Source organism: Neofelis nebulosa, chromosome 14 (assembly GCF_028018385.1).
Source record: "Neofelis nebulosa isolate mNeoNeb1 chromosome 14, mNeoNeb1.pri, whole genome shotgun sequence".
In the NCBI taxonomy this organism is placed as follows: Eukaryota; Metazoa; Chordata; class Mammalia; order Carnivora; family Felidae; genus Neofelis; species Neofelis nebulosa.
The window spans coordinates 80,766,332-80,785,187 of record NC_080795.1 but is presented as its reverse complement, the minus strand read 5'-3'; the positions used below and the strand labels follow the sequence as shown (position 1 = coordinate 80,785,187).

Here is an 18,856-nt window from a genome sequence, read left to right as displayed (position 1 = left end):
GGGGTGGGACCATCACCTGACTGTGGGGCCATTGATATTCAGAAAAGATCTGGATAAGGACGAATGACTTCTATTTTAAAACATTCACAAACAGGGGCATCTGGGTGGCTCAGTCAGTTAGGGTCCAACTCTCGATTCCGGCTCAGGTCATGATCTCATGGTTCATGAGTTTGACCCCCACCTCGCGCTCTGCTCCGAATGCGCAGAACCTGCTTGGGAGTCTCTCCCTCCGCCCCTCCCCCACGCGTGCTCACTTGCACAGGTGCGCTCTCTCTCTCAAAACAAACAAACTTTAAAGGAAGGAAATAAATACATAGATAAGATATTCACAAACAATTTCCAAACTGTGACAACAAAAAAACATCGATCTGTAACATAAGACGGAGAAGACACTCAGAACTGGCAAACACAGCTCTGGAACAAAGACGCTTCCAAGCACACGGCGGAAATTCCCACCTTTACCTCTGAATAAACGTCTGTGCCGCCAGGAGAGGGATGTCGGGAACATCGATGTCCTCGTCATTAGAGTAGGTGACGCTCCCGTTGTCGATATTTATCAGAATTAAACCGTCAGCTTCCTGTGAGTGTGTAAAAATTGATGTAAGAATCTGAACTTGTAGATACCTTCAGAAACACAAAAACACATTTGTGTTCACTAAGATAGTGAACTACCTAATTAAATTACCGTATTTAATACGTACACAGAGTCTTACGTCGTCTCCCCCAAAAATGTAGGCTAGACCGTGAGTTATGTTAACAAGCTAAATCTGATTAGACAGGCCACAGTCTGAGTCAAGATTCCACACGTGTCGTTATCAGGCTTTCACCTGCCCTGGTGCAAACACTCTGCGGCTACTTCAGGAGCCTGCAGAGAACATTCCAGAACTCCACCCCTCGTAGGAATGGAGTGTGGGTGGGGTTCCGGGCTCCATGACCACACACACTTGGACTTTCTGAAACATGTGTCTGAGTTCCTTGTAAGAGCCTCATCTGTGACAAGACTGCACAACCCTGAGTCACGCCCCAGGGTCCCGAATCCCCGAAAGGCGGTGCCGGAGTCTCCGAAGTCCCCGCTCCTCGGGTCGCATTGGGGCCCAGCCTCCTGATGCCCACGTTGGTGACACGTGAGGCCCGAAGGAAGCTGTCCAGACACGGACACAGTGCCCTCTGTGAGCATTAATGCAGGTCACAGCACAGATGCGTGACAGGACCGTCACGGGACCGCTTCCAAGACCCCAACCCCACAGAGGAAAGCGTCCAGACACAAAACACGCTCTTCAGGCAAGAGCTGCTGCTCGTCCCGAAACCTTCCAGAGCAAGTAAATGCCTGAATGGGCTTCCTTCACGAATGCTGACTGTGTTAGGTCAACGTGCCAACAAAGTTTCCCTCCGAAGGGTCTGAAACAAGATGGCTTTTCCCCTAATGACTAAAAAAAGAACACATTTCAAACTTCAGAGCGTGGATTTTTTTCTTCCGTCATTTGCAAGGCAGACTGGGTGACGTTTCCCCCCGTTCCTTCCACGAAGGTCTGAATGGTCTTCTCCCAAAGTGTGTTTGTGGCTTGGTGAGTCACTGGCTTTGGCAAGAACGTGGCGAGAACCCGGCTCCTCCCTGGGCTGAACACAGCACCCACCACCTTCCTGGGATTCTCTCCAGAATGTTCCAAGTAAAGCAGGGCAGCGGGGCCCCACCTGACGAGGGCTGGAGACGGAAAGGGACCGTGGCGTCGCCCTGACCTTTCTCCGTGTCTGCGCACTTAGGAAGCCCCAAAACAGTCACAGGAAAGCGACCCTGAGCAGAGTGCCCGCAAGCACGCGAAAGGTGTGCACGTCATCAGTCACCAGGGAAACGCACGTCCCAGCCAGACGTCGCTTCACGCTCGCCAGGGTGGCTACAAGCACGGGCACGGGGACAGGGGCCGGTGAGGAGGGCGGAAAATCGGAGCCCCTACGTGGCCGCTGCGCACACAGCCTGGGCTCTTCTCGAACGGCCAGTTCACGTGCGACCCCGCCTTCCCAGCCTACGCGGCACGTACCCGAGCCGAGTGAGGCGCGCACAGCTGTGCACGGACGTTCACGACAGCCAAGAGGAGAAAGAACACGCGCATCAACCGACGGAGGGGTGAACGGGCTGTCGTGATGTTCACACGAGGGGCCCTGTCCTGCGGCAAGAATAACGTCCGGCTGCCGGCGACAGCGTGGACGAACCTGAAACCGCTGTGCCGGGCGAGGGGAGCCACGAAAGGCCTCGTGCGGACATAAAACCAGGCGGAAGGGGACAGACGGCAGGTGGTGGCGGCCAGGGGCAGGCCGAGGACAGCACGGGGGGACACTGAGGCATCCAGGGCTTCTCCACGGGGGATGAAAAGGTCCAAAATTAGCTGGCACGACTCCGCAAAGCTACTAAAAGCCACTGAATTGTACGTGGTCACCGGGTAAACCTCGTGAATGAATTTTACCTGAATAAAGGTGTTTTACAAAACCGAACCCGCCCTTCCTGCTGACGATACCACGACATTCATTCCAAACCCGTGAGGTCAGCTCACTTAACGTACGTTATTAAGCACCTGCTGTATGCCGAGTCCTGTTCTATCGGCTCCTTTGACCCCGGCCGCAATAACGCGGCCGGCACGCTCAGTGTCGTTTACGACCAGGACACGAAAGGGCGCGACGCTCGGTCACAGCTCAGGCAGAGCGAGTGAACGGCCACCGGATCCAGCAAGGCCCGCCCGCCCGCCGCCGCCGCCGTGAACGACACGCTGCGTGTGCAGGCGTCCACGGCAAGGGGGTCCGCGGCACAACCAACGGGAGACGCGGGGCAGTCGCGCTGCCGGCTGTGCCGGGCGGGCGCGGGAGGGTCCCGGCTCACAGCCCCGCCCGGGAGGACGTGACCGCCTCAGAGGCGAGGAAACTGAGGCGCGGCAAAGGCTAGCACGTCACCGGACGCCGCAAAACCCGAAAGCGGCCAGGGCCAGGCGGGTGCCCACGCTCTCCCGGCTGGCCGGCTGGAAGCCATCGAGCCCCGGGGATTTAAGCGGCCTCACGAGGGACACGAGGTCCCAGCACCCAGGATACCACGGCCCCGAACGCACCCCGAGGCCCATGAGCGACAGCACGCCGTGCGTGTGGCGCCCAGGGCACACCCTGGGGACGGGGGTGACGGCCACCCTCCCCCGCCCCCGGGGCCGGTGTGTCCGGCCCGCCCCGGGGGCGCTCCCAGAGCCGCCTGTGTGTCCCCGCAGGGGCGACCGGCTGACGGTGGAGGCCTGACCTTGCTGACTTCTTGGAAGTGGTCCAGGTGGCAGCCCATGAGGAAGGACGTGGGCGCCATGACGAAGTCCAGCATCTGGCCCGACAGGATGGGCACGAAAGTGTGCTGCCACTGCAGGGGGTGCAGGTAGGCGAGGAAGCACTCGGCCACCAGGGCCAGCAGAGCCCAGCTGGACGAGAAGAACACGATGCGCTGCTCCGTCAGCAGGCACGTCAGGATCTGCGGGGACCGGCCGCACCGTGAGCACAGCCCCGCCGGGAGCCACGCGCCCACCACGACCGGGCCGAGTCGCTTTCCCGGCCCCCCGCGCCCCCCCACCCCCCCACCGGGGCCCCTCCAACTCCGCCCCGTCGGCTTGAAGCGAAACGACGAGTCTTCCCAGGGCTCTGCGGGACGAGGCCCAGGCAGCGGGGGGCGCCCTGGGTCGGGAGGGTCGCGTACCTGCAGCACCTGCTCGGGCCTGAAGCACAGCAAGGGCAGGTGAAGGTCCAGGTCGACGACCGGGCTCTCGGGGTCCGCCCGGGAGGGAAACACGATCTGCAGCGGCTTCATGTTGAACACCTGCGGCGACCACGTTCCCCGATTAGTGCAGCGGCCGCTCCCGGAGGAGGCCGAACCCCCCGAAACCCTCCGCTGCGGCTCCGGGCGTGCGCGTTAGGCTACGTTTGGGGCGGGGGTCACGCTGTCACCTCACGTGTCGCAGAACGCCGGAGCCGTCCAGAGACACAGAGCTGCTGCTAAAGGCTCACGGGTGAAGCGAGTACTTGGCGTCTCTTTCAGCCAAGGTTCCCCAAGCGCTCCCGTTACCGAGCAACCCGCCCATTGGCAGCGACGGGCCGACACCCAGATGGGCCCCCAATGATGGCCCCCCACGCAGGTTCTAAGTCAAGCATGTCCGGCCTAATCTTAGCTAGTACACGTTTTTCTTATCATTCGGGTCACTGCAGATTACAGATTCTCCCAGGATCTTCTATTTACTTGTCAAAGCTCCTTGAAGACCTGTAATTCAAGAAACTGTTGAGAAAGACTCTATTTTTCCAAATGATACTGTCTTAAAATAACACCTCAGTTCAAATTCCCTACACGCAGACGCCCCTTCTATGTTAACAGGCGTGGTAGACGGAAGGGGAAAGTAGGGGCACCGTAGGGGCCCCTCCGCCAAGGGGCCTTCCTGCCCGATGACAAGTTCGTTCCTGACTGTGGGTGTCAGCCTCGAGGGCGGGTGTCTGGGAGACGCTGGGGCCACCCGTGCCCCCGCAGCCCCCCAAACGCACAGGGAGGCCAGAGTGCAAGCAGTGGTGGGAGAGAACACGGAGAGACGCAGCATCGAATCTGAGGACAGAGAAGCTCCGGCCAGGCAAAGCGTGGAAGGATGAGAAATGGAGCAACGCGGAAGACCAGGTGCAGAGAAGGTTCCAGAACAAATGTCCACAATCCACACCAAGTGAACGCTCGTGTGAGAAACCCGCAGGCGGTGCATCTGCTAGGGCCTCCTGACAACGCCGTCTTGTCACCCTGCCTGCCTTCCTGTCACCGACTGGTCCATGGAAGCAAAATGCGCGACTCGTGTGGACAGGAACACCCTCTTTATTTGAAACAAGTGAAAGCAGAGTTAAGTGCTCCAAGTCGTGGGGGCACCTGGGTGGCTCAGCTGGTTGAGCATCCGACCCCTGGGTTTCAGCTGAGCTCCTGACCTCATGGTTTGGGGGTTCGAGCCCCACATCAGGCCCCACGCGGCCAGTGCAGAGCCTGCTTGGGACTCCCTCTCTCTCTCTCTCTCTGTACCTCCCCTGTCTTGCTCTCTCTCTCTCTCTCTCTGTACCTCCCGTCTTGCGCTCTCTCTCTCTCTCAAAATAAATAAATAAACTTATTTTTAAAAATGCTCTAAGTCACAATGAACTATTAATAATTGTAAAGTGTATGGGAAAAACCCCCTCAAATATTTCAAACAATAATTGTGTCAGCCAGCTTCCCAGCGACAGAGAACAACTAGATACGAACGCTGGGGATTCTACCAGAGACGTCGCTCAGCCCCCGGGACGTGTCCGCTGCCGTGCCAGTGACCTCACGGCACGTAAGACCCGCACCCGGGCAGCTGGGTGCTGTCACCCCACCCACCTCGCAGGTGAAGGAACAGAGGAAGGAAAGACATCTCAGGAAAAGGCTTGCCAAATTTCAGCGTGACTGGAGCCCCAGAGCAACACCAGGTTCCACACACGAAGCGACACAGGGAGTGAGTCTGTCAAGTTCAGTGGGAGGAAAAGCCACATCTCACTGCACGTCCAGTAACGCCCGTGATCCGCGAGCCCGTAAAATCAGACCCGCTGGTGGGCGCAGAAGCGGCGGGGGGCCCAGGGAGGCGGGGCTCCCGGGGGCCGGGCTGCACTCAGGCCAGTGGTCCAGGTGCTGTCCGAGGGGGGCACAGACCAGACGTGCCCCAGCCCCAGAGTGACGGGAAACTGCACCGGGCGCCCACACACTCGGCTCAAAACATAAGATCTACAGCTGAGCACGAGCTGCAGAGCCTCTAAATGGACCTCCGCTCGCAGTGGGTTCTGGAAAATACTGCCGAATCGGCTCCTGGCCTCCACGGACTGCTCGCATTTCCCCAGAACTAGGAACAGTCACGGTGCCTCAACACTCCCTAAGACGGATCAGGGCCACTGGGTCCATGGGAGCCCCAGAGCTAGTAGGACTCTTAGGGGAGGGTCACGGCGGCAAGCCTGCCCCAAAGTCGGCTCATCCTGACGAGTTCGTGAAAATCAAGACCAGATCCGAACCCCTGAACCCCCGATGCTTCGCTCAACAGCTGTGGGAGAGGCAGATGCTGGGCGTGGCATCAGCCTTGCACACGCAGCCCCCGGCAGGGCCTCCGTCCTCGTGCAGCTTGGAGTCTAATGGCGGAGATGGACACTGGACAAAACGCACACGTGCACCAGCCCTAACCGCAGCCTGTGCTGAGCTCTGCAGGAAGGGGGCTGGGTGCTGAGAGCGAGACAGGGGTGGGAGGTCACCGAGGGGCTGTTCCGAAGAAACTGAGGGCTGAGCAGGAGCTGGAAAACGGACAGCTGCACTTCCAGAAATAGTACGTGCAAGAGTCCTGGGGCAGCACCCGCGAGGGACGGAGGGAACCCCAGTGTGGCTGGAGAACAGTGAGCAAGGGGGTGAGGACACATGACAGAGCTGGACAGGGACACAGGGGCCAAGATGGAAGGCTGGCTGAAGGCATATAGCAAGAAATCATCGTTGGGTTTTCAGCACAAAAGGAGAGTCCAGTTTACGGATTTTAACAATCTTTGCAGCCACTATGCAGAGGATGAACTTAACGAAGGGTCAGGAAGGGACGTGGCCAGACCGGTGGTTCCTCGAGTCACGCGGGTGGGAGAAGCTGGTGGGCCAGAGTGGGGTGGTGGCAGCGGGCGTGGGTGCCTGGGAGCAAATGCCGGGTGCGGGCCGCTCAGGGGTGGACGATGGAGGGCACGCAGGGGTGAAGAGAAGGGACGTGAAGAACGACCCACCGTAAACGTTCTCACCGGGGCGGTAAAAGTGGAAAAACCAAATATGAGACAGCCCAAGATTCTGAGGCACAGAAATCGGTACGGGTACTATCTGTATGCTACTCGTGCTCAAAGGCAGAATACAGTAAGCACAGTTAACCCGCAAACGGTTCTGAACCCGGGTCTGCTCGCTACGTAGCAGGTCCTCAGCGAACACCTGTTGAGTGTATAGAGCAAGAACGTCAACTTTGATGACTTCACTGTCCGATAAAAAATACCAATTATCCACATAATAAAGATGAGTTCCTTGCACAACACAACCCAATTAATGTTCCCTGCAAAGGTTTCTGGGAGTGGAACCAAGGCATTCGGGCGACCGGCTTGGTCTCCAGGCCTGGAACACATCTGGCGGGGTTCCCCGCCACCCCCCACCCTCTGCTGCCGACCACTGGGCTTAGGTCGATATTAAAAATGCACATTCTGAGTTCATAACCACATTTCCCTAAGTAAAACTCATTTCTCCACTGTGAATAATAATCAAAATGCAGAGAACCAAGATTTGTCCGCATAATCTTCCAGAAGGGACGGAGTGAAACGGAGTCAACATTTATGACCTGCTTCGAGATGCTAACCTGACAGGTGCCTGTTTGAAAACAAGAGGTGCCCTGTGGTTACGTCAGTCTGGAAAATGCTGAGCCAGGCAGGTGTCAGTCATCACGGCTCAGCAGTCTGGCCCATGACTCAGCAAAAGGGGAACGGCGGGCTGCCTTTCTCCAACTGTCCTTGACCTGAAACCCTCGTGTGATAAAACAGCTGACGTCTCAGAACGAGCGGGCCAGGGACCCCAGATCCCAGATCCACAGAGAAAAATGGAAAGTATAAAGCCAGGCACTGTTCTTTAACCACTAAAGGGGTTCATCACCAGCTACACGCCCGCTTATCACGGGCCGCTGGGCAAACCACCTTTAGAAATAGCCTAACAGAGAATTCTGTAAGAAGTTGAGAAGCTGAATTTAAACACGGCGAGACGTAAGCAACAGCTTAAAACATTCAAACCATCTCCATGTTACTTCTTTTACTATTTGCAAACAAAAGACGTAACTCCAGATTTCATTACCAAATGCAGCGGTCCAGGCGGTGGGCTAGGTATTAAAGATAGCTTTGCGGCAAAATCTTTTATGTGATTGTCAACTTCGAAATCTTTACAGAGCTTCAGATGAGTCAATAAACTAAAATTAAAAAAAAAAAAAAATCAAATCACAAAGTGAGTCTGAGCATCCGATGGTCCTCCTTAGCATTTCTAATCCCAGCTGAAGCCTCTGCCAGGGCCGGCAGCTCAGAACTTTCCAGCAACAGGGAGACTAACCTGGATGTCACAGGGCAGGGAGTGGCTGCCCAGGATCCGGGCGTGCCCGGAAGGGGGCACAGGGGAGCTGGGGTGTTTGGGGGGCGGGGGGCTGCCCATGTTCCGTTTCCTGGTGTGGGTGCTGGCTACACGGGTGTGTTCCATCAGCGGAAAGTCACTGGAGTTCGTGCGTTTTTCTATGTGTCATACTTGAGCGGGGAACAAACATGCCAAGGGAAGGTACTTGACAAAGCTGGTTTCCCAAATGCATTCTGGCTTTTGAAGTCCAGTAGGCCCTTGAACCACATGGGGGCTAAAGGCACCCATCCCCCACGCAGTTGAAAACGCGCGTGTAACTTCTGACTCCCCCAAAACTTGACTGCTGATAGCGCACTGCTGACCAGAAGCCTTACCGAGGACATGAATAACTGATTAACAGGTATTTTGTATGTTACGTGCCTTAGCTGCTGTATCCTTACAACAAAGCAAGCTGGAGAAAAAGAAAATGGTTTTAAGAAAACCACAAGGAAGAGAAAATACACTTACAGGACTGTACGGTATTTTTCAGAAAAAAAACCCGTGCGTACGTGGACCCCCACGGTTCAAAGGCTCAGACACATGTGATTTCAACGTAAAACGGACAAGCGGGTGCCGGGGGCAGAGGGGCTGGGAAGCGACCACAGGGCACGAGGGAGCCTTGGGGGGTGGTAAAAATGTTCTGTGTCTTAACTGTGGTGTCTACATCTGGCAAAATTCAGCCAAGGGCCCGGGACACCCTGCCTCAGTCCCCTGGGGCGGACCCCAGCCCGGCCCACCGCCCGGGCCCACGCGTGCCCAGCAAGCCAAGTGCCACGCTCCTAAGTAACAAGTAATAACTCTTCCTGGGTCCATATCGGGATTTGGAGATAATCCAATATTCCTCTGGGGGCCCCTGGGGGGCTCAGTCGGTTAAACATCCAACTTCGGCTCAGGTCATGATCTCATGGCTCGTGAGTTCAAGCCCCACACTGGGCTCTGTGCTGACAGCTTGGAGCCTGGAGCCTTCTTCGGATGCTGTGTCTCCCTCTCTCTCTGCCCCTGCCCCACACACACACTCTCTCTCTCTCTCTCTCAAAAATAAATAAAAACATTTAAAAAATTAAAAAAAATACTCCTCTGTATTTATTGTAAAGAATAAATTAAAAAAAAACAAAACCACTTCCAGCAATCTAATTCCCCAAATACAACTGAGCATTCTCTCCCAATTCTTGTCCCCACAGAGGCAATTTACATGGTCTCATTATAGCAGAAAAACAGGCTTTAAAAGTACATAAATCCGGGGCACGTGGGTGGCTCAGTCAGCTGAGCGTCCAACTTTGGCTCAGGTCATGATCTCACGGTTCGTGAGTTCGAGGCCCACGTCAGGCCCTGTGCTGGCAGCGAGGAGCCTCCTTCAGATCCTCTGACCCGGTCCCTCTCTGCCCCTCCCCGGCCCATTCTCTTTCTCTCTCTCAGCAAATAAATTTTTAAAAAATACGTAAATGTGTGTTTAGAAACTGCCTTTCTGGTCCTGTCCTTTGTTTCTCCCTAGCTCTGTTTTCTAGTTGCGGCCGCTTAGCAACGGCCATTGAAAGAGACAGAAAACCCAAGACGCGAGGAAAATGGACACGCTTTTCAGCTTAAATGTCCGCTTCCGTTACTGTCAAGCAGGATGGTGTTTGTTGCCGGCGTGCCAGCTGACGCAACAAGGGTCCACCTTCCTTAGAAGGTGGCTGTGGTGTGGCCCTAGCCCGTCCATTCGAGACGGGGCGTGAATAACCCTCCCTGTCTCACCGAACAGGTGACTGGGGACCAAGTGCTGAAGAAGATCAGTTAATGAATAAAAAGGGACCACGTCCTCATTTATCCTGTCCCTTCCCATGCGCAGGCAAACGTTCATTAATGCGCGTGCTTCCCCTCAAGTCACTCAGCCCTGAAATGAGACCAGGGAGTTCTCTGTTGTACAAGGTATTTTACGTGTGTGGCAATAAAACGCAGGCTAGACCCAAACTATGTCCAAAGACCAGCCACGTTTTCCAAAAAAAAAAAAAAAAAACACCCCCATGAAGGTGCTGGAATTTAAGTTACGAAGGCCGTTAGCTTGATCCAGATGGACTCCTGCTCAGCCCCTGGCCACGGTGTGAGAACCAGAGTCATGGCTTTCCCAGAAATGTGGGATCTGCCCGGGGTGGCTGCTGGGTGGGACGACGGGAGGGGGACCCTCTGTGGACCGCCTTCTGTCTTCAACCAAACCGCCGCCAACTCTAAGACTGTAACTTTGTGAGCGTGAACACAAAGCAGCTGGGGCGCACGTGGCCGGGGGGCGGGCCGTGTCTGTGCCACAGAAACGTGCCACGCGACGCTCTCTGGATTTTTCAAAAATTCTCTATGTCCCCAGGCTTTCTCAGTATCGGCACTAAGACGGTTTAAGATTCCACCCCCAAAAAGGTAATTTTTAAAATGTCAGTGAACTCAGCAGAACTAATGGCAGCCTCCTGATTTTCTCAGAGAGCCAGGAACAGAGCTTTTCCTCGTGTACCTTTTTTAAAAAACCAAACATCAAATCCCACTAATTTTACTTCCAACAGCTTGGCTTTATCCTCCCTCATCTGGCAGACCTTCCCCACATGCCAGCATACCCAGAAGCATCTGGAAGCTTCTAGGTGCTCCCGGGGCCCAACCGGGGCCCAACCGGGGCCCACCCACCACCCACCAGCGCCAGGAGCGGCCTCACGGACAAGCAGGCACCCAGGGGGCTCACCAAGACAGGCAGTCCTTAAGGGCGTTGTAATAGGGGAATCTGGAGACCACACACACGGCAAAGGGCACGAAGCAGCCAGCCGCACCCCCAGGTGGCCTGAACGGCTCCCAGTGCATCTTGCCGTTGTAGAAACAGGACTCGTCCTGGAGAGAAAGCCACAGGCACGTGTCACCCCTCGACCCAGCCGGTCCCGGCTTCTATCCTCAGCAGTGTCGGCGTCTGTGGACAGAAGCGAGAAGCTCCCGCGTGGCTGGACCCTGAAAACGACACAGTGAGTGAAAGCAGCCAGGCGCAAAGGCCGCGTGCAGGGCAAGTCCACGGCCACGAGGTATCCAGAACGGGCACGTCACGTCCCTGGAGGCAGAAAGCAGATGAGTGGTGGCCGGGGGCTGGAGGGGGGCTGGGGAGTGACGTCCAGGGGGGTGGGGTGCACAGCACCACGGGCGCACTCGGTGCCACTGTTCCCTGCACGTGCTGCCACGCGCTGTGTGTCCCTGCCCAGTAACAAACACTGGGACCCGACTTGGGGGGGGGGGGTCCCCCGGAATCACGTACATGCAGGGGTCGGTAGTACTGGGCAACCACGCCGTACGTCCTGTTCCCACAGACATCGGTCAGCACCAGAAAGTGGACGGAGTCCTCCTTCGGTTCGGAGGCCACACACACGCCCCCTGCGGATGGACAAGAGGAGATGTCATCATGGCTCAGAGCCGGGGCCGTCCGCCGCCCGCTTTCCGCCTCCGGGACTCGCCCCTCCACTATCGCTGTGGGGCTCTGATGCCAAGACGAGCTAACTCTGGGGGTCGGCCCCTCCACGCGCACCCCCCGCTCTACCCCCCTCTGTGCTCTGCAGAATTTAGCAAACAACACGGGGACGACCACAGACAAACACTTCGGGCTGTGCCTGCGGAGCCGACGGCTTCCTGAGCACGGCAGGGGCTGCGGGTGTCCCGGGCTGTAACCCCGGAGACCAGGAGACAGCACCCATTTCTCGGTGGACACTCCCAGACGGGACACGGCGGCGCGTTCCTCGTCTGCCTTTTCTAAAACCCCTTGGGCGTTTCTCACCCACCACCGGAAAGAACAAAGGCCACCCGCGACTGGGACTGCCAGTTTGGGGAAGGTGTGCAAGCCCGGGCCGCCAGCCCCAGGGGCACAGAAAACAGGCACAGCTGGGGAGCCCGGGGACATGCCGCAGGCCAACTGGAGGGCGTTTTGACCAGCCTGCCGGACGTCTGGAAGACGGGACTGTAAGTCCAAGGTGAAAATCCTCGGAAAGCACATCTACAAACTGTGCCACCTGGCAATCCCAACAGCCCCTCTTCTGGGATTCAGTTTTCTAAGACCTGGGGGCGGCACTGGGTGGCCTGGGCACCCTCTATCCCCGAGACCCCTGCACTGAGTGGTCCGTGTATCCTTTAGCTCCGAAACCCCTGAGATTAAGAGAACCCAGTCCTGTGGCTCGACATCAAGGCTCAAGTGGTCACCAGCCCCCCTCTGTCACTCTCTAGAGGTGGCTTCTAGAAAGCACCATCGGTGCGGCTGGAAAGCACGGCAGGGGATACCTGGGAAGCAGAGCTGAGGCAGGGCGAGCAGGTCCACGCCATTGGGGACGCTGACGTCTTCCGGAGGGGGTCCCTTCCAGGGCTCTGTTTTGGGCTTCTCCCTCTTCTTTCTGAAGGAGCGCCTTCTGGTCTTGCTCAGAGCACAGCTGGTGCCAGCCAGCTGAGTGTCCTCCTTACTGACGAAAGGAGGCACAAAGACGGACAGGACCTCCGGGTCGAGAGCAGAGAGGCTGCTGGCCCCCTTCTTCTGGGCCACCTGAAGCGGGCAGAAATACGAACACGTGTGCGCTCTGTCGTGCACCTTCTGAGTGCCCACCGTTGGTTCTGTGCCCTCCACCCTCCACCCGGCACCGGCTCTGTGCCACAGAGCATGTGCACAGCAAGGGCCGCACGGAAGCTGCTGTAGGGCCTCTCGGGCCACGCTTTCAGGCGAGTCACAGCACCCAGCAGGGCCTGGCTCTTCAGCGACTATGAGGGGTGGTGACACAAGGTGTCCACTTCAGAGCCCGGTGCCGACAGGCAGACCCGAGATCAGATCCGGCTCTGCTAAGGCCACAGCCAAGCTTCCCTTTCAAGAGGGGGGGTTGCAAGTCAAGTGCTCAACCCCCACGCCCCACACCAGCGCCCCGCGCCCTCACGGGCCGGTGAGGAGGGCCCTGCACACTATCTGACCAGCACAAATGGGGTGCCGACACCGTGTCCCCTGCCAGCCGGGCCATTCCCCCAGCAGTCCCGTCACCATTGACCTGGGGACAGAGACTGAGGGGTGAGAAAACGGACCACTGGCTTCAGAGACAACACCTTCCTCCAGCGACCAAATGGCCCCCCGGGGTCTATACTGGGGGGGGGGGGGGGTCATCACCCAGCCCGAACACTTTCGAACTTTAACTTGGTACCAGATTTTTAAAAAACCTTCTGTCTTCTCATTCATCCCTGAAATGATATAAAGGCCACAGGCACTACCTTCGATCCCCATTCTGTCTGGCCGGACACCTGGCAGAGCTCCCAGAGAAGGCTGGCAGGCTGTGACAGGGCCGTAGGGGCTCAGCCCCCAGCTGGCACACAGAGAAGTCAAAGGCAGGGCTCCCTGGGTAGCAAGGATGTGGAAAGGTGGGGGGCGGCTGGGGTGGAGGTGGGCAGTGTGTAATCAAAGGTCTTTGAGGGACTCAGGGCATCAGGAAGGACATCACTGTCACCAGGACACATGGGACTGTCGCGGGCAGGCAGTGTCACGCTTTTGGTTAAGAATCGTGGGACCAAAGGGGAACTCTCACCCTTGAGAGGAATCCTACAAGGACAGCATTTGCCCCCAGGAAATACACTCTAAACTCGAAACACTTATTTTTATGCTGTGTATAATTTAAATTCAGACAATAGTTGCTTTATACTTGGAAAAAAAGTTTAACACCAGTAGCAACAAAGACCAAACATGGGAAATCCGTATGATTGGGGAATTTCAAAAGCTTTGTGTATCATGCGTGAAAGGAATCCGTGTCTTGAGTTATACAAAATCTTTCTAAAACTTTCCTATCAAACTCCGGCAGTTCAGACCCACTTAACTATGAAAGTACGTGTGGTCACTTCTTCCTCCATGAACAGTTACATCCATGAAGACTGGACACACATCAGCGAGGGCCCCTTTCCTGCAACCTCTCTGGCTGCCTGCACTCTGCTCTTCTCCTCCGCCCCGACACTCCTGGGCGCTCCCCACCCCCCCAAACACACACCCCCCACGCCCCGCCCCACGGTGAGTCCTTGGCCCCAGTCCCTCCTCAAGTGCCTGGCCGGCAATCTCAACACTTACGCAGTGTCCTCACTTGGGGCCAGCGCGCAGGGTCCTGCTGCCAGCTCAGACCTCTTTCCAGGCTCAGACCACACCCAACTGTGCCCGACATACCTGGGTGGGTCCTTCAAACTTATAGTTTCAAAAATTAAGCTCGTGCTGATTTCCCTAAAACCCGAGCTTCCCCCCCATATGCTCCCCTGTGATAAAGACGGTGCCCCTCGGGTCTCCAGAGCTGGCTCTGCGGCCCCTGCCCCTCACTCCCCTCTGCGAACCCATATCATGGGGCCTCTGGCCTCAGAAAGGTCTCTAAAACCAGTCCCACTACCAAACAAGCACCCACCCCGCCTGTGGCTCAGAGCAGGTACAGATTCTCCAACAAACGAATCCTGCGAGGTTTCTGCCAGGAGAATGAGGCCGCCTCCTCCCAGCCGGCCCAGGGCGCACCCCCCCCCTCCCCGGCACCTCTGTCCGTGCTCACGAACGGGGGCATCATCCCCTTTCGAAAGGGCACACGTGACACCTGCCCCAAGGGGCGGTGGCTCCTGCACCTGATGCCCACTTTTCACCCCTGCACACTCTTCAAAGGGCCCAAACCAGCCCCACAGACCATCTCCACCCTCTGTATCCATACATCACTGTCATCACCACGCACGTAATCCGTGGATGTATCACCCGTGTGCAGGTGTCACGGGCGGGATGACAACCGGGCTGCTTGTACACCTGAGTGGCCGGCCGGCCTGCTTCCAAAGCCAGGGTGCCCCAAACCCGCGCACGACACAACCTCTCAATCCGCAGACACAGCGCCCGTGTCCCAAGGCTGTGCTCCCTGCAGTTATCTGTAGTCGCTTAGAGTGAAATGGCCAAAACCCAGCCAACGGGGCACTCAGTAGTTCATTAAACATCTGTTTTTCCTCTAGCCATATTTCCTTGCTGTCTTTTCCAACTGGATACGCAACAGTCTCATTTTTGTTTTTTTTTAATTTTTTTAGTATTTATTTTTGAGAGAGATACAGAGCGCGAGCAGAGGAGGGGCAGAGAGAGAAGGAGACACAGAATCCGAAACAGGCTCCAGGCTCTGAGCTGTCGGCACGGAGCCCGACACGGGGCTCAAACCCACGAACCGCGAGATCATGACCTGAGCTGGAGTCGAACGCTTAGCCAACTAAGCCACCCAGATGCCCCTACAGTCTCATTTGTAAACACTGACAGCAATATAGGAAAAATAAAAGAAATGAGAATAGAAAGGAAGAGCTTTCCCCCTAAATCTGTGAAAGGGTGACTAATATCCTTTGCACAGCATGGAATGCATTCTTCCCACTTCTTACGTGTACATTGTGATTTTTCCCCCCTAGATATGATCATCCTCTCTAAACGGTTCCGTTAGCTTTCTTCCCCCCTTCAGCATACAGTGTGGCTGACTGCCCTGTTGCCACTGTAGAGTGCCACACGGGACGACCCAGTAACATATTTGCCCAATCCCCCACTGAGGGACAGTTGGCATGCCCTCAGTTCGTCACGCTGCACCATCTGAGCAAAGGCAGCGGCGAATAATCTCTCCCATGCGTACTTACGCACGTCCAACTGTGTAATCAGAATAAATTCCTGAAGGCACCACCCTGGATCCCAGAGCGTCGTGACTGCCCCTCGCCTACGGGGAAGACAAGGTCCCACTCCCCAGACTTGTGACAGCCAGTTCCTGCTCTCCTCTTGCAGACACTGATTTCCTCACCCCTACCCAGTAACAACCATTTCAGTCCAAACGAGCAGAGCGGATTCAAAAGTAAAACACACAACACCCTAATTCATACCGTCACAGATTTACTTCTGTGAGGTTATACCGCAGCACTGATCTTCATACAGGATTGGCCATCATTTGGGAAATAAAACAGAAGACAACAGATTTTTTTTTCTTAATGCTCTAGAACTGTGCTGTGCAACCGTTGCCAAGAGCTGCGTGGCTATTTAAATTGAAATTAATTAAAATGAAATGAGAGGCGCCTGGGTGGCTCAGTCGGTTAAGCGTCCGACTTCAGCTTAGGTCACGATCTCGCGTTCCGTGAGTTCAAGCCCCGCGTCGGGCTCTGGGCTGATGGCTCAGAGCCTGGAGCCTGCTTCCGATTCTGTGTCTCCCTCTCTCTCTGCCCCTCCCCCATTCATGCTCTGTCTCTCTCTGTCTCAAAAATAAATAAACGTTAAAAAAAATTTTTTTAATTTAAAAAATTAAATAAATGAAATGAAATGAAATGAAATGAAATTTAAAATCCAGTGCCTCAGTGGCACCAGCCACTCTTCAGGCACCTGGAAGCCATGTGTGGCTAGTAGCTGCCGGACTGGATGGCACAGATAAAGAACGCTGGTGTCACCGTTCAGCAAGTTCTGGGAGGCAGCCAGGCTCTGTAAATTGAAAGCCAGGATGCTGGTCACTGAAAACTGTTACAATGTTGCCTTCACACCCAAGAATTATGTAAGTGACCTACACAATGGAAAGCGCCCCGCTGACCCGACCAAGTTGCTCCTGGACCCTTTGGAGCCTTTCATGCCCGACGCCTACTCTCCCCAGCAACCAGGGAGCCAAGGGAAATGCAGGCACAGAAACTCACAGGGGACTGAGCTGGATTCTTGGGAGTCTTCGTCACATCCTCACAAAACAAACACCACCCCAACCAAGAAAGGAAATTAAAAGTCAGGACACCTTGCTACCCTATGATATGTTTCTCGTAGCTCAGCTCCTGGGTGCACCTGTCACCAAGCAGCACCTGGCAGCCTCAGTCAGTAGAGCGGGCGACTCTTGATCTCGGGGTTGTGAGTTTGAGCCCCATGCTGGGTAGAGACGTTACTTAAAAATAAATATTTTTTAAAAATATGCAGAGCAGCAAACTGCCCGCTTGTCTGGGAAAGCGCCGCAGCCTGTTTGGGTCAGGAAAGCACCATGGTGCGTATTCCCGCTGATTCATCCTGCTCTCAAGACACGTCCCACATCGGGGCAACTAACAGATGTGTTGTAATCACCCAAGAAGCAACTGAAACCTGGTCATTTCCTACCAGAAGAAAAAGGAGGAAATGCCATTTGGCAATTAGAGGCGGGGACACAACTCCATCGATGAAGGTCAGAGGAGACAGAGATCAAAAGGGGGTGCACGCATCATAGGGGCTTGCGGAGTAAGAAAGGAGGAGGGCAATGCAGAAACCACTGAAGCTGGCTCAGTATTAAAGTCACGGAAACTACCAAGACATTGACAGACGTTTGTCCGGTTAATTATAGCGACATCTAGCCTCGCCATGCAGCCCTTCAACTCTGCAGCCCTAAATCCTCAGGTGTCTTCCGGTGCCTCCCACTGATGTCGTCCAGGAGGAGGGGAGGGCCTGTCCAGGTATCTGGCCGGTAGCGCGCTCTGCGCATCACCGCCAGCCAGAGAAAACCGCCGAAAATAGAGTCACACGGACATCCGGGGCCACGAGAAAAAGGGCCACAGGCCGATGCCAAAGAAAGCCAGGGTTGCAGAATAAGAAAAAGTGAGGACACAGGAAAAGACGCTCGGAGAACGAGAATGTCCGAAACTGCTGCCTTCCGAGAAAAGCGTTTGTCACTCGGGCTGCGAGGACACAGACAAGGAGTAAAGGGGGGCGGGGGTCAGCCTTTTCTGCAGGTGAGAACAGCTCGGCGTCCTCGCAAAACGACTAAACAGAACGCTTCAAAGCGGCCCTTCCGTCGACGACCTAAGGCCTCACGACGCTGTGCGAGGAACGGCACCCACCGCCGGGGAGGCCCTAAGTCCCGCGATAATGAATGAAGTGCCTCCGCGGGGCCGTGAAACCCGGGCTCGCGGCCGCCCCGCCCCCCGGCCCCGGCGTGCGTCCCGAAAGCGGCCCGGGCGACTCCTACGCGGCCGGGAGGACAGCCGCCCAGCGCCCCGACCCCACGCCGCAGACCCCCGCCCGTCGCCGCCGCCCGGCAGCGCCCCGTCTCAGTTTCCCCGCCCGCCCTTACCAGCTCGGGGCCGCGGAGACTGTCCCGGGAGGGCCCCAGCAGCGCGCACAGCTCCAGTAGCCCCGAGGGGAGCGCCAGGGGATGCTGCGTGGCCTCCGCCATGGCTGCTCGGCTGCCGCGGCCCTCTGGGCGCACCCCGCTCGGGCGCCTCGGGCCGCCGGCCTCGACCCCGGCCGCGCCACCGGGAACCGCAACCGCGCGTCCGGCTCCTGCTGCCGGGTCCGCGCAGAGAGCCACCCGCGGGAAGGGGCCTCGCGGGGGCGGGGCCTCTCGGGGGCGGGGCTGGCCAAACTTGAATTGGGCCTCCGGGGGCGGGGCCTCCATGGGGGACGGGGCCGACTGCGCCGGAGGGAGGCCCGACGGGGCGGGACCTCACGGACTGGGAACCGGACCTGCTGCGCCTGAGCTGGGCCCGGGGGGGGCGGGGCCTTCGTGGGGGCGGGGCCTCCCGGGTGGGGCGGGGGCAACAGCGGGGGCCAGCGCTGGGTCGTCATTTCCGAACCTGGTGCAGGTCCCGGCGCGTGCGCAGTGTCTGCGCGCGCAGCCCCCTCCGCCGGCGCCGCCCCGCCCATCCCGGCCGGCAGCCTAGTCCCCAGGGAACCCAGGCAGCGATAGGCGGGGTCCT

At 56.9% G+C, this 18,856-nt stretch overlaps 1 protein-coding gene across 6 annotated transcripts in view; it reads right to left on the bottom strand.

The window, feature by feature from the left end:
• DENND3 (DENN domain containing 3) overlaps positions 1 to 18,475 on the bottom strand; it is a 52,592-nt gene extending 34,117 nt beyond the window's left edge. For 2 of the 6 annotated variants that reach the window (XM_058699221.1, XM_058699223.1), the window contains exons 1-8: positions 18,232 to 18,474; positions 12,458 to 12,713; positions 11,448 to 11,563; positions 10,893 to 11,035; positions 7,886 to 7,997; positions 3,713 to 3,832; positions 3,272 to 3,490; positions 463 to 578 (exon numbers count right to left, since the gene is read on the bottom strand). In XM_058699221.1, the coding sequence (XP_058555204.1) occupies positions 463 to 578; positions 3,272 to 3,490; positions 3,713 to 3,832; positions 7,886 to 7,997; positions 10,893 to 11,035; positions 11,448 to 11,563; positions 12,458 to 12,713; positions 18,232 to 18,333 (1,184 nt within the window). In that variant the 5' untranslated portion in view covers positions 18,334 to 18,474. Of the gene's footprint in view, positions 1 to 462; positions 579 to 3,271; positions 3,491 to 3,712; positions 3,833 to 3,960; positions 4,244 to 7,885; positions 7,998 to 10,892; positions 11,036 to 11,447; positions 11,564 to 12,457; positions 12,714 to 18,231 lie in introns of those variants that run through there. The other 4 variants (XM_058699220.1, XM_058699224.1, XM_058699222.1 and 1 more) reach the window with 3 other exon arrangements.
• Between the last annotated feature and the right edge of the window lie 381 nt (positions 18,476 to 18,856).